General features: G+C 48.5%; 1 protein-coding gene across 1 annotated transcript; it reads left to right on the top strand.

The window, feature by feature from the left end:
* Positions 1-2701: 2701 nt before the first annotated feature.
* On the top strand, positions 2702-4093 carry LOC116652547 (mucin-12-like). The gene is made up of 4 exons (XM_032441502.1): positions 2702-2742; positions 2823-2933; positions 3085-3203; positions 3369-4093. The coding sequence occupies exons 1-4, from the start codon at positions 2702-2704 to the stop codon at positions 4076-4078; spliced, it is 981 nt and encodes a 326-aa protein (XP_032297393.1). The 3' UTR covers positions 4079-4093.
* Positions 4094-15760: the final 11667 nt, after the last annotated feature.

The raw sequence follows: 15760 nt of genomic DNA, 5'->3' as shown, positions 1-15760 counted from the left end.
AGATGACATTGGATAGGAAGTTAACATCACCAGCCGGCCCTCCTACAGCATCAGTAGGGCTGGCTGGTGATGTTAACTGATATACAGGAACAGCTGAAACATTGCTAACTGTCTATCACAGTCTGTGCATGCGGGGTGCAAGGCTGAGCTGGGCCTGCCCGTAATGGTGGCAGTCAGCAGAGCTCGACCAGGCGACGCAGAGCGGAGCCTGCAGCTGTGCTGCTGTTACCGACAGCCTCTGCAGCACACTTTGCCTCTACCAACACAGCCCATCTCCTGGGCAGCTCTCTGCTGTCTGCTTCAGCTTTCCCCATGAGCAGGGCTGGTGCTTCCTGTCAGGCCTTGAGCCATCAGTGCAGCAGCGCCTGGAGCAGCCCCGGCCTTTACACTGCACGGTACTATTGACACTGCGAGTGATTTATAACAAAGCAAGACATGACACAGAAATAGGGTGGGGAAGTTTATTAGGGGATATAATAAACATATATATAAAAATAATATATAAATAAATAATATTATATAATATTATAAAATAAACTATATAAATAAATAATATAATAATATATGGAAACAACTAAACATTGCTAACAGTCTATCACAGAGTGCTTTTTGCCATGGTTTTGCTTATCGCACTCGGTGTCACAACTGTTGAGATGGTCAGAATCATAAAGTTGGAAAAGGCCGATGAGGTGTCAGGTCCAATGGTCCACGTGGGCGCTGGCCTGTGAGAACTCTCAGTGAATGGTGCTGGACTCTGAGGATCAGTGCCAGCATGTAGGTTGCACAAGGCTGAGTTGGCAGCTCAGGCCCCCGAGCGCTGGGGAACCGGCCTCCCTCCCTCGGCAGCCTCAGGCAGCCCCTTCCTCCCTGCTCACCTCACCAGGTCGCACTGAGCTCAGCCTGAGCCCTGCAGCCTCAGCTCTGCTCCACAGCCCACATGTCACAATGGCCGTTCCGTGCCACCCTCTGTGACGCCATCACACCTCACGGGGCTGAGGTCACCCAAGAATGGCATCAGAATGGAACGGCCATTGTGACGTATGGGCTGTGGTGTAGACCTGAGGCTGCAGGGCTCAGGCCGAGCTCAGTGCGAACCGGTGAGGTGAGCAGGGAGGAAGGGGCTCAGCCTCGTCCCGCTTCTCCATAGGTTGGCACGCAGAGGACGAAGCCCAGCAGTGATGGGACAGACACTCTGCACTTGGTTGCGGTCGACGCGCACGGAGCGTGCGGAGACACAGGAGGCTGCCGGCTCGGGAGAGCCAGGTGAGAGCCAAGTATCCCTGCATCCACGGCCTGCGGCCCTGCCCCTCAGCTGGCACAGCCGGCACAGAGCAGCCCCTGGGACAGCCCCCGGGGGCACCTGGCCCCGCAAGGCGCTCACTGCTGTTACTCTCTCCTCTCCAGTATGCGTGCTCTGTGGCCTAGTGGATGAGGACTCCGTCATCCTTGGCCACAAAGAGAGTATTTGTGGATTGTATTACCATGAGTTTTGTGCGGTGAGTTCCCTCGTGTCTCCTGCCACCTTCCTCCAATCAGTGATTCCCTCCTTTCTGCCCTAACTAGACCGTGCTCTTTCCTCCTGTACAGGTCTTTGCCAACGGTCTTTGTTGTGACATGAATGATGACGAGGCACGTTTTTGGTTTGAAGACCTCATACGCACAGTGGAGGAGAAAGACCAGAGGGTGAGCACTGGACCGGAACAGGGAGCTTGGTGCCAGGAGAGCTCAGCCTGGTCCCCAGAAAGCAATCCCAGCCCCTCCTCCCAGCTCCAGGAGAAATCCCTGCTCTTGCAGACCAGCCCTGTTCACCAGGCAGCTCTGCAGAGTGCCACCCAGCCCTGCCCGCATCCTGCGCCCTGCCCAGAGGTGCGGGGCCCGCTGCGTAGGCCCTGAGCCTGCAGCTGATGGGGGCTGCTCTGCTCTTTCCAGCTCTGCTTCGTCTGTGGCGGTTTGTGGGCTACCATCACCTGCGCAGAGCCGGGATGTGAGAGGAGCTTCCATCTCCCCTGCGCCTATGAGGGTCAATGTGTCACCCAATACTTTGGAGAGTTCAGGTAAGGGCTGCCAGGTGTGTCCTGTGGGCCTCCAACCCTGCTGTCAGCACCAGCCAAAGCAGCGAGGAACGCGCTGTGACACCTCCCAGCAGCCTGACAGAGCCAGAGCCAAGGCCTGGGGCTCCTTCCCGTTCCTCTGCCCTCCTCGCAGCCCTTCTCACCTCGCCCATCCCTTCCATCTTCCCCCAGGTCCTTCTGCAGGGAGCACAGCCCACAGCAGGCAGTGCAGGCAGCACCGGAGCCGGACACGACCTGCGTCATCTGCATGGAGCCTGTAGGTGACAGCAGGTCGTACACCACCATGGTGTGCCCAGCCTGCCAACACGCCTGGTTCCACCGGGCCTGCATCCAGGTAGGAGCCCTCCCCTCGCCCCGCGGGCACCGCAGGCGCTCAGCAGCACCAGGCCCGGCTCACACCCACACTGCTTGTGTTTCTGCTGCAGAGAATGGCCCTGAGCTCTGGGCTTCTCAGCTTCCAGTGCCCCCACTGCAGAGACAGAGAGACGTTTCTTCGAGACTTGCTGACTGTGGGGATCCATATCCCAGACAGGTTGGTGTCTTTCATCCAGCTCTTGAGATGTGAGGGCACAAGAGCTGTGCCTGCCCAAGGACTGCCCCGCAAGGCCTGGCCCTTGGCAGCCATTAACATGGGCCTCAGTGTCATTGGGAAGCTGGAAGCAGGGATAAGGTGGATGGGGATGGATTTCATGGGTTAGTTTTAGTTCTGGGTCAGTGAGTGCTCATCACATTCCCTCCCTTCTCTGGCAGTATTGCAGAATGGGAGGACAACAACGCCTATGAAGCACTGGCAGTTTGGTATCGACGGTGCCATGCCAGCAACTGCCTTTACCCCCATGGCAGATTGCGGTCAGGAGAGGGGTGAGTGACCTCAGCTGCCCTCTGGGGCTCTGCGTGGCATCGCAGCCTCACCACGGGCTGGGGGAGCACAGACTGAGCACCAGAGCTGTGCCGGGCACTCCCTGGCTCAGGGCACTCTGTCCTCATGGCCACAACCCATTGCTTTCCACAGGCCCTGGGAGCTGCTCCTCTGCAGCTCCTGTGCTGCACGAGGCACACACCGCCGCTGCTCCTACCTGAGTGATAGCAGAACCGAATGGGAGTGCAACGCCTGTGCTGGAGAGGGCACCGGTAAGAGGCAAACAGCCGCGTGCTGCTGGGCTGGGGCCAGGCCAGGCCTGGCAGCGGCTGCTCAGAGCGGCCCTGCTCAAATCCCTCCAGCCCGGGACAAACGGGAGCCAGTTCCACCCCATGGCTGGAATTCCATCCTGCTCACCTTCCTGCCTCCCCTTACAGCCTCCAGCACCAGCTCAGGTCTTGCTGGCCTCGGCACCACCAGCCAGCAGGGACTGCAGCTATCTCAAACCTCTGTGACACCAGAGAGCAGCAGCTCCGGCACCACCAGTGAGCACGGACTGCCGCCACCCCAAGGCTCCACAGCACCAGAGAGCAGCAGCTCTACAACCACCAGCCAGGCACCATCGGAGCCAGCTAACCGTTCCCGTGTGCCTGAGAGCAGCGGCCTGTCCAGCCATCACAGGACAGAGTGCCATGGACGCTGTGAGACAACCCATAATGCTGCTCCAATTGCTGAGAGCAGCACCTCATACTCTGCCATCCAGGGGACATCACGGTCCTCGAGGCGCTGCCGTGCACTGGAATACATCTTCAGTAGCAGGCTGAGAGAGCAGGCCCGGACAAGAAGCCGCTCTCCGTTGCGGCACCAGGCCCCAGAATCTCCGAGCCAGCCCCAGAGACACCTTGGGAGCAGGCAGACAACAAGCCCAGGTGCTCAGAGATGCAGCTACACCGCACCAGCAGCACCGGGTTCCTGTGTGCCTGAGAGCAGCGGTCTGTCCAGCCATCACAGGACAGAGTCCCAAGGACGCTGGGAGACAAGCCATAATGCTGCTCCAATTGCTGCGAGCAGCACCTCAGACTCTGCCATCCAGGGGACATCACGGTCCTCGAGGCGCTGCCGTGCACTGGAATACATCTTTCAGTAGCAGGCTGAGAGAGCAGGCCCGGACAAGAAGCCGCTCTCCGTTGCGGGCACAGGCCCCAGAATCTCCGAGCCAGCCCCAGAGACACCTTGGGAGCAGGCAGACACCAAGCTTACGTGCTCAGAGCTGCAGCTACACCACACCAGCAGCACCGGGGTCCTTCAGGGTTTCCAGAACAGCTTACAGATGCCCATTCAGACATCCAGCACGGGCCTGGACTCGAAGACGCTTGCCTCTCAATCGTCGGGATGCGGAGACCGACAGCCAGCCCTGAAGATGCTGCATGAGCCGGTCCAGGTGGCATATCATCCGGCTTTACTGATGCCGCGGGAGTAGCAGCGTGCAACCTACATGCTGGCACCGATCCTCAGAGTCCAGCACCATTCACTGAGAGTTCTCACAGGCCAGCGCCCACGTGGACCATTGGACCTGACACCTCATCGGCCTTTTCCAACTTTATGATTCTGACCATCTCAACAGTTGTGACACCGAGTGCGATAAGCAAAACCATGGCAAAAAGCACTCTGTGATTGACTGTTATCAATGTTTAGTTGATTTACTATATCAATTTATATACATATATTTATTATATCTCCTAATAAACTTCCCCACCCTAATTCTGTGTCATGTCTTGCTTTGTTATAAATCACTTTCAGTGTCAATAGTACCGTGTGGAGAGTGTTTATGCAGAATGGCTTTGTGAGAAAGGACATGATGAAACTCCGTTAGTTAAATTGTAAGAGAAGGTACGTGACTGAAGACAAAGACGATCTATCCTTGGGCTGATCACGGGCTAGGCAGCTGAGGAGAAATCAGGATGTGAAAGACAGGATATGTAGCTAAAGACAGAATATGTATCTAGAGGCAAGGACGGCCTAAGGGAAAAACAAGATGTGTAGCAATGTATAAAGATAGCTGTGAAGAAAAAGTAACTATAAGGCTAACCACAAAGGTCAGATGAAGTAATATGTAACCCACCAATCCTGAGCTTTACTTTTGCAATATGCATGAGCTTATTACTGACTGTATAAATGAGATGCTGTTACACCTAATAAACGAGACCTGTTGATCATGATAGCATGAGACTCGTCTCCCGCGGTTACTTCCAACAGTACCGTGCAGTGCAAAGGCCAGGGCTACTCCAGGCGCTGCCGCACAGACGGCTCAAGGCCTGGCAGGAAGCACCGGCCCTGCTCATGGGGAAGGCTGAAGAAGACAGCAGAGAACTTTCCAGGAAATGGGCAGTGCTGGTAAGAGGCAAAGTGTGCTGCAGAGGCTGTTGGTAACAGCAGCACAGCTGCAGGCTCCGCTCGGTGTCGCCTGCTCGAGCTCCGCCGACTGCTACCGTTACTGGTCGGCCCGGCTCGGCCCCGCACCACGCATGCGCAGACTGTGATAGATATTTAGGAATGTTTCAGCTGTTCCAGTATATCAGTTAACACCACCAGCTGGCCCTACTGATGCCGTAGGAGGGCTGGCTGGTGATGTTAACTTCCTATCCAATGTCATCTGAATCCATCCCAATAAAACTTAATTCCTTCATGCCACTGTCAGTTTTGTTCTTCTCTGCCTTTCCAGGCTTCTCTGTGTTTGTCATCCTGCACACAGATCTTGTCACCTCCCGGTTCGGCGACAAATCAAAGCTGCCTAGTGACTTTACCATTGTAAGAAGCCATGCTTTTTACATTACTGTCTCAAAGTTTGCTGAAATGGAGACACACAGGAGATGGACAAGTCCGGGAGCTACGAAAGGGAGATAAGATACTGATCAATGGCCCTTGAGTGGTCTTTTTGTGTTGGCCTATCTCAAGGAAGATGGCCATCCCTGAGGACTAATGGCCCTTAAGTGGTCTTTCCTGTTGGCCCATCTCAAGGAAGATTGACAGCTCTGAGGAAGTCACAAGACTCTGACCCGAGCTGTCCCGAAATCTCTGGAAGGCTGGAAAGAAGGATAAAAAGGGCACAGACAAACCACGGTTTAGTGGGCATCTAGGTATCCGACCTCAGATTCCTCCACCGTTGTCCTACTGCTGCCTATTCTCTCTTTGGGATTGCTGCTCGAGACTCTGCTCCGAGGGACCTCGCTGCCCGAGACTCTGCTTCTAGAGACACGGTACTCTGACCGTCTTTTCTGCGATTCACCGATCTGCTGCTTGCAGCCTGCTACTCCGTTGCTGCTCTCCCCTACGCTTATTTTGCCCCGGACCAACGTTAACAACGTGCTCCGGGACGCTGCTGCATCCAGGAGGTGACTATTCCCCGCTTAACGTAATTCTTGCTCTTTACCTTTTTCTATCGCCTACTTTCCCTTCCCCATCACCCTAATTTTGGCATTCGTCACTCTCCCTTCCCCATCCCCTCAATTGTCTATTATTTCCAATAAACTGGTCGGATCAACATTTGAATGCTCTTCTTCTTAATCTCACGCCGGGCATAACATTATTAAAAGAACCTTGCCTCACTCCTAAATTGGAGCGAGACATTTTTTATTGGCGTAGTCGGCAGGATACCCGTCGTGAGAGTGTTATCCTTCCAGTTTCTCTAAAACTTTTCTGTCTGTTTCTCCTGGAGTTGCAAGGAGCGATTGTGATAACTTAATTTGACGTGTGCACCTCTCCAGGAAGACCGCTCCACATTCTGAAACTTTCTTTCTTACGTGTCTACCTCTCGGGGACGAGTGAATTAATTTTGACTGTTTGCTTTTGTTTTCACGTGTGTGCCTCCCTGGGAAGACTATTTTGGCATTGTGGTGGGTTTTAAGTATCTTGTGACGTACCTTTGGTTTTAAAGTTTGTGTGCGCGCCTCTTGTGGAAGTGGTGTGTGCTTCTCCAAGAAGTTTATTACTTTTGAGAAACTTAGAAGTTATTTCTAACTTTTTTTTTTTTTTTTTTTTGCTTGGAGGTTGAAGTTTTTCGTTGTGGCTTGCCAGAATAGCCAGGACCGATTGAGGTGTTTACACTTTCTTTGGAAGTGTTGATTGAGTCATTTGTCTTTTGTGTAAAGGAGTGTTTTGAGCAGTTGTTCGTTTTGTTAAGTGTTTGCCTCTCTGAGGAGATAAGGATCGCCTCCTCCCTCAGCGAAAGATTTCGTTGCCTGTAGATTTTTTGGTTGTGAGTAAAATTACATCTGATATGGGTCGGGAAACTGATTCCTTCACCTCTTCAAGTGAGCGGGGGGGTGAAGGATGGATGTTTGTTAGGAGGCTCACGACTAAAAGGAGAAGATAATTGTATTAACAAAGCCCCCAAAGGGCGAGTTGTCTTGTTTTCTTTACAGAAGATCCCTGCAGGACCTTCACGGAACAGAATGGCTTGTAGCTGATTTTAACCATTGTGTTTTGTGACAGAAAAATTGAAGATGTGATCATGCTAGAATACTGATATACCTCTTTATTTCATATTTTGGTTGCAATAGTATTATGTTTTTTTGCTGTACTTATGAGTTGTGATTGGTATCAGTCCTGAGATCGGTTTAAACTTCACACTGGGGTTAACACAGTTTGTACAGGTCGTCCTGGCTCACCAGCACTCCCTGCACTGTGGTACCATTCCTTTTGACACCTTCATTCATTTCTTTTGGTCTAACTTGATTGTGATTTGCATGTAACTCCATGGTGCTTCCAAATTCCTAATGAATTGGGAAATGAGCAATGGGACCTATCTAATATCTATTAGATGTGGTCACTAAAGTGAAATTTATCATAAAACCCTTTGCACTGATGCTTTCCAGTGTCTCATCACTCCAGGAGTTCCATTCAAAACACGGTTGTTGGAAAGTGTCTTTGATAAGAGTTTTTGATGAGAAATTTGTATGTTTCTGGTATTACTCCCTATGATTTAAATTCTGGGGTACTAGTATTTATCTCTCTCAGCAATTGAACTGTTTTGGAAATGCTCAAGTGGAAAGTTCTCCTGACACAAATATCCCTATTGTTTTACTTGTTTATTTTACTATTGGTCATTGTTAAATGTATGGTTGTTTTTCAATGTATGGCTGTTTCTTCTCACTTTCTACCTTTTATTCATTATGCAATATTTGTGTCACCCCTCCTGAAGAATCACTGGGAGGTGCCTGTGTCAAATTAAATGATTCCACCTGTTGTCTAAAGATTTATAATGGTAAAGTTAAACTAATTGCTGATGGTATACGTGTTCCTGTCCAAACTTGGAAAAGTCCAGACCTTGACCTTTTTCTCTGTCTTCCAGGTGTACTGTGGGTAAAATGCATCTTATTTTATCTATTGTGTGTTGTCGCACCTTCATGTTTGTTTTGTGTATGATACCATGTTTCATTGAACTTATTCAATGTGTTGTATTGTCCATGTATTTTGTAACCTCCTCAAGTGATGGAGAAGTGGAGCACATCAGGAAATCTTTTGTAATGATTGCATAAAACGTTGAATTCCCACCCTCTCCCTCCTTTACCATTATGCTTTATATCTTTTTCTCGCCATCCTGGATCACCAGTGGCCTATTTTTTAAGCAAACTTTGAGTCACGGGGTGGTGTAAGAAGCCATGCTTTTTACATTACTGTCTCAAAGTTTGCTAAATGGAGACACACAGGAGATGGACAAGTCCGGAGCTACGAAAGGGAGATAAGATACTGATCAATGGCCCTTGAGTGGTCTTTTTGTGTTGGCCTATCTCAAGGAAGATGGCCATCCCTGAGGACTAGGCCCTTAAGTGGTCTTTCCTGTTGGCCCATCTCAAGGAAGATTGACAGCTCTGAGGAAGTCACAAACTCTGACCCGAGCCGTCCCGAAATCTCTGGAAGGCTGGAAAGAAGGATAAAAAGGGCACGGACAAACCACGGTTTATGGCATACAGTATCTGACCTCAGATCCCTCCACCGTTGTCCTACTGCTGCCTATTCTCTCTTCTGGGATTGCTGCTCGAGACTCTGCTCCGAGGACCTCGCTGCCCGAGACTCTGCTTCTAGAGACCACGATACTCTGACCATCTTTTCTGCGATCACACCGATCTGCTGCTTGCAGCCTGCTACTCCGTTGCTGCTCTCCCCTACGCTTATTTTGCCCCGGACCAACGTTACAACGTGCTCCGGGACGCTGCTGCATCCAGGAGGTGACTATTCCCCGCTTTAACGTAATTCTTGCTCTTTTCTACCTTTTTCTATCACCTACTTTCCCTTCCCCATCACCTAATTTTGGCATTCGTCACTCTCCCTTCCCCATCCCTCAATTGTCTATTATTTCCAATAAACTGGTCGGATCAACATTTGAATGCTCTTCTTCTTAATCTCACGCCGGGCATAACAATATAAAAGAACCTTTGCCTCACTCCTAAATTGGAGCGAGACATTTTTTATTTTAGGAGAAATATTGATCATAAACGTAATCTTCTCTGGACACTGGGCTGGCAAAAGGGCGTTCCACGAGATTTGATGAATGGATTACCCACAGTCAGGCTAGAGAAATTAGTTAACTTGTGGCCAGAACAAAAGCCCAAGGAAAGTTGATACTTTCGCCCCCTCCCCCAGATGAAGAGGAGGTGGGGGGGGGGTGAAGGATGGATGTTTGTTAGGAGGCTCAGGACTAAAAGGAGAAGATAATTGTATTAACAAAGCCCCCAAAGGGCGAGTTGTCTTGTTTTCTTTTACAGAAGATCCCCGCAGGACCTTCACGGAACAGAATGGCTCGTAGCTGATTTTAACCATTTGTGTTTAGTGACAGAAAAATTGAAGATGTGATCATGCTAGAATACTGATATACCTCTTTATTTCATATTTTGGTTGCAATAGTATTATGTTTTGTTTGCTGTACTTATGAGTTGTGATTGGTATCAGTCTTTGGATCCGTTTAAACTTCACAATTGGGTTCCAAGTTTTTTTTTCAGGTTATCCTGGCTTTCTTGTACTCTTTGCACAGTGGTAATCATTCCTTTTAACCCCATATTTCACCTCTTTTGGTCAAACTTGACGGTGATTTGCATGTAACTCCATGGTGTTTCCAAATTCCTAATGAATTGGGAAATGAGCAATGGGACCTATCTAATATCTGTTAGATGTGGTCACTAAAGTGAAATTTATCATAAAACCCTTTGCACTGATGCTTTCCAGTGTCTCATCAGTACAGGAGTTCCATTCAAAACACTGTTGTTGGAAAGTGTCTTCGTTTTTGATAAGAAATGTGTATGTTTCTGGGATTACTCCCTACGATTTAAATTCTGGGGTATCCTACACTATGTTGTGACTATACAGTTCTTAAACTTGACAGACTAGTATATATCTCTCAGCAATTGAACTGTTTTGGAAATGCTCAAGTGGAAAGTTCTCCTGACACAAATATCCCTATTGTTTTACTTGTTTATTTTTTACTATTGGTTATTGTTAAATGTATGGTTGTTTTCAGTGTATGGCTGTTCCTTCTCACTTTCTATCTTTTATTCATTATGTAATATTTGTGTCACCCCTCCTGAAGAATCACAGGGTGGTGTCTGTAGCAAATTAAATGATTCCACCTGTTGTCTAAAGATTGATAATGGTAAAGTTGTTAAACAAATTGCTGATGGTATACATGTTCCCGTCCAAACTTAGAAAAGCCCAGACCTTGACCTTTTTCCTGGCTTCCAGGTGGACTGTGGGTAAAATGCATCTTATTTTATCTATTGTGTGTTGTCGCAACTTTCATGTTTGTTTTGTGTATGATACCATGTTTCATTGAACTTATCCAATGTGTTGTATTGTCCATGTATTTTGTAACCTCCTCAAGTGATGGAGAAGTGGAGCACATCAAGAAATCTTTTGTAATGATTGTATTAAACATTTTAATTCCCCACCCTCACCTTCCTTTACCCTCATGCTTGCTATCTTTTTCTCACCATCCTGGATCAGCAGTGGTCAATTTTTTAAGCAAACTTTGAGTCACGGGGTGGTGTAAGAAGCCATGCTTTTTACATTACTGTCTCAAAGTTTGCTGAAATGGAGACACACAGGAGATGGACAAGTCCGGGAGCTACGAAAGGGAGATAAGATACTGATCAATGGCCCTTGAGTGGTCTTTTTGTGTTGGCCTATCTCAAGGAAGATGGCCATCCCTGAGGACTAATGGCCCTTAAGTGGTCTTTCCTGTTGGCCCATCTCAAGGAAGATTGACAGCTCTGAGGAAGTCACAAGACTCTGACCCGAGCCGTCCCGAAATCTCTGAAGGCTGGAAAGAAGGATAAAAAGGGCACGGACAAACCACGGTTTAGTGGGCATCTAGGTATCTGACCTCAGTTTCCTCCACCGTTGTCCTACTGCTGCCTATTATCTCTTCTGGGATTGCTGCCCGAGACTCTGCTTCTAGAGACCACGGTACTCTGACCGTCTTTTCTGCGATTCACTGATCTGCTGTTTGCAGCCTGCTACTCCGTTGCTGCTCTCCCCTACGCTTATTTTGCCCGGACCAACGTTAACAACGTGCTACGGGACGCTGCTGCATCCAGGAGGTGACTATTCCCCGCTTTAACGTAATTCTGGCTCTTTCTACCTTTTTCTATCGCCTACTTTCCCTTCCCCATCACCCTAATTTTGGCATTCGTCACTCTCCCTTCCCCATCCCCTCAATTGTCTATTATTTCCAATAAACTGGTCGGATCAACATTTGAATGCTCTTCTTCTTAATCTCACGCCGGGCATAACATTATTAAAAGAACCTTTGCCTCACTCCTAAATTGGAGCGAGACAACCATGCCTCCACGCACGGGGAAACAGACGGGACTCACACACAGTGCGTAACGCCGAAAGTACAAGTTTAATGCCTTGCAACAAACCCTATACAGTGGTCCAGGTGACCGCCCCTGGCAGACACTCATGACCTCCCTGACTCCACCCCAGGTGCTCGCAGGCACCACCTACCCAATATGCAATAGATCTGGTTACTAGGGACTCTGCTTCTACAGGGTGTCTGGGACCCCCCTCTGCTGCACTCACCTTGTTGGGGTCTTCCTGCCCCTCGGTGTGCAGCAGCACCAAGGTCACTCCGGGCTGGTGTGGCTGTGGCAGGCACCATTTCTAGATGCCCTTGGCCATGAGGGAATGGTGCTGCAGCTGTAGATGGAGGGGCTGCAGGGGGGGCAGCTCTTGCAGCAGCGCACAGTGAGGGGCCCGGTGCCGGACACAGCCCTGCTGGAACCCGGCGTGTTGGTGCTGCCGAAGGCACTGGGCGGCACATCCACCCTCCTGGCCCCACCTGAACGCTACGGGGCCTGTGGCTCCAGCAGTTTCCCAGTCGAGCGTTTACGTGTTGCCGTGATGTTCTCCAGGCTCTGCTTGTGGGCTGTTGGCCGCTGATTACCTCTCGTTCCAATAAACGACTCACAGAATCACAGAATCTCTATGGTTGGCAAAGACCTCTAAGATCACCGAGTCCCACCGACCACCCCCCAGCTGCCCACTGCCCACATCCCTCAGGGCCACAGCCCCATGCTTCAGGAGCACCTCCATGGACGCTGACTCCCCCAGCTCCCCGGGCAGATGTGCCAGTGCCTGACCACTCTTTCAGCACCGATGTTCTTCCTAACATCCAACGGGGACCTCCCCTGCTGCAAATGGGAACTCTCCCAATGGAGCCAACATTAAAACCCATGAAAGAAGCAGAGTCCAAACCAAGATGTGATCTATTTCTCCCATCTAGGACATCCTCCTTCGTCTCTCCCAGGAAACGCAGCATTTAGGCCAAGTGCAGCAAACTTCATCCCTGCGCCTGTCCCAGATACAGGGAAAGCAAGCTGCCTGTCTGATGCTGTGAAGGAAGCAGTCACCTCAAGGGCCCATCCCTTCACATTCTTCTGTGGGCTGACTGCAGCCCTGAGCCCACCTGCACCTCTCTGCAGCTGTGCAGCTTGCAATGGGCCCACAGCGCGGTGGGGGTCAGCATCGCTGTCCTCCAGATGGGGGCGAGCTGCGGTGCTCAGCAGAGGATTTGCAGAGCAGTTCTGAAACCCCTTCCATAAATATCACTCTCGTTTTGTTGCGAGTGATTTGCTTTTCCGCACAACCCTTTTCACTCACACCTCGGTGGGAAGCTGCTTGGAATGTCAATTTATGATTATGCAGCTCCTTTCACACCTACATAGAGCCTTTGCTTTAAGCTTGCACGTGATGTTCTGCTGCCTTTGGGTGCATGGGAGCAGCTAGGGCAGGAAAATGCAGTGGAAGTGAGCAAGTTGTACCTTGTGGCATATGTGAAGAGAATTAATCACATGAAAAACCCTATCAGAAAAATCTACAGGCAGCAGGTGAGACCGGTGGAGTTCAGTTTATGCACAAAGGCAGCATTTATCCACAACTTTGGCTCTTTTGCTTGGAGCAGGGCAGACAAAAAGCAGGTCGAGGTGTTTCGTGGGATCCAGCAACGTTGCTACTACAGAGGAATTTTTAATGCTTTGCAAAGCATCCAGGTGTAGAATATAAAGAGAAGATTTCAGCTGTACAGTGTGGTATTTCAAATTAACATTTGGTGTGATTCAGAGTAAGATTATCTGATCTCTTTTCCTGCAAACACTTGGAAGAGTTCCATTGAGAGGTTTATTGTGAGAGACACATCTGTGGAGGAGCTGAGTGGGGGGGCTGGTGTGTGCTGGCACCACTGCAAGGGGAAGGGTGTGCTGGCCATGCTCTGCTGCCAGTGTGCTGGGCTGGGGGCTCCTGGGCATCTGTGTGCTTCTGGGAAACCATGCTGGAGATGTGGAAAGATGAGAGAAAATGTGTAATGTCCTCTGTCCCAAGTGACACCCATTCAGATCCTAGGCTGCTTTAGGTGCTGTGTGACAGAGGAAGGAGCTGCCAGCTCACCACAGCCTGACTTGGCAAGCAGAGCCCAGCTTGCTTGCTGCTGGCCCTCCTAGAGATCGTGTCAGTCTTAATTTATATATACTGAAACAAAATGCAGCCTGGAATATGTTTTTATAGTTTGGCCACTCTAGGTAGAAGATATCTGTAAGTTTTGTCTGCTTGCTTGTCTACTTGGTTGGTTGGTTGGTTTGTTTAAGATGGAAGTGTCTAGCACTTCAGCTACAATCCGATGTGATCAGACAGACGTAATAAAGCTCAGAAATAAATGAGCATTTTCTAGTTTTTGGAGACTCCTTCTACTCTTTTGTTTAGTAATGATTCTGTGAGGATATGGCTTATAATTAGGAGGTAGGTTTAAACATTAATGATCTGGTACCTCTCTGAGACCAAAACTGCAATAGTGTTTGCAGACTATTAATGACTGTACCTGGAATAGGATTTATCAGCAAATACTGTAATTTGTTTGCTCATGCAATAGAACAAACAAGATAGTGTCTGTCACACACTCTAATTAAAATAAATGATCTGCTAGAAGTAAATGGTAGTACATTTACAGTTCTAGCATCCTGAAAGAAATTAAATCATTTCCTCTGTTCCAGAATCTTGGTCCATTTTTATCATATTTATTTTCTGTCTCATTCATTTTCCCCCTCCAACGGCACTACATAGCTGCAGGTTAGGAATAGATCAAGAGATTCATGTCCATCTTAACCTCTCCCTTTGTTTATTTAGCAGGATTGTTTAACTGAAACTTTCTCCAGCAATTTCCCTTTCCAAAGAGTAATAAATCCTCATGAGAGCACAAGGAAAGAAAGATCAGCAATAACAACTGTTTTTCCACTCTTGTTACAGCTAGTCAGAACTCTGAATTTCCACTCCATTCATGGGAGAATGAAAGTTATTGGTATAGAAGGAATAACATTGCTGAAAGAAAATCCTGCAGAGAAAAAGGTATTCTAGTAAAACAAACAAATAATCTAAAACAAAAGAAGACAACAACAACAAAAAAAACCAAAACAACAAAGAAACAAAAACCAACAAAACAAGCCCTTTAGCTGTTTATGAGCACTGATAAGATCCCCTCTCAGTCTTCCCCAGACTAAACAGGTCTTTTGGTTTTTCTTCAGAAGGGAAATGCTTCAGGCCCCTCATCATCTCTGTGGCCTTCCACTCGACTCTCACTAGACGTTCCCTGTCCTTCTTGAACTGAGAAGCCCAGAACTGGACATAATACTACAAATGTGTCCTCACCAGGACAGAGCAGAGGGGGAGAATCACCTTCCTTGACCTGCTTGCTACATCCCGGGATACCAATGGCCTTCTTGACCACATGGGCACACTGCTAGCTTGTGGTTCATTGTCCATCAGCACACCTAAGTGCTTCTCTGCAGAGCCTCTCTCTGCAGAGAAATGTTTTGCTGGAAAATTTTCAGCTAGACTGCAGTTACATTCTTTATTGCTGTTTATCCCCTCTTTTTGACTAATAAAGAAATCCAGATATGTATTTCATTGCAACACAACCATGGATATAGCATATACCAATTATATTGTCAAAGTTCATATAGATACATTGCTTATGAGATCATGGCAATTATAGGCTATGTGTCACTGCAGAAATATCTTAGGAACAAAATGTCAGGACTATGGACCTATTGACTGATGTGTATTAATAATACATAAATGTAGCAGGCAACAAACAACTCACAATCATGACTGTTAAACTTGAAACTAATTATTATTATTTATTATTATCATTATTATTATTATTATTATTTTTCCATATGCAGATAAAATCTAATTCTGCATCAGATGTTTACAGATCCATACTACGCAATGAAGTTCTGCAAGAGTATAAAATCTCACACAAAACAAGTTCTGAATTTGGGTCTCT

This window comes from Coturnix japonica, chromosome Z (genome assembly GCF_001577835.2).
Source record: "Coturnix japonica isolate 7356 chromosome Z, Coturnix japonica 2.1, whole genome shotgun sequence".
Lineage (NCBI taxonomy): Eukaryota > Metazoa > Chordata > Aves > Galliformes > Phasianidae > Coturnix > Coturnix japonica.
The sequence above is the reverse complement of the archived record's forward strand: the minus strand, read 5'-3'. Positions and strand labels throughout refer to the sequence as shown.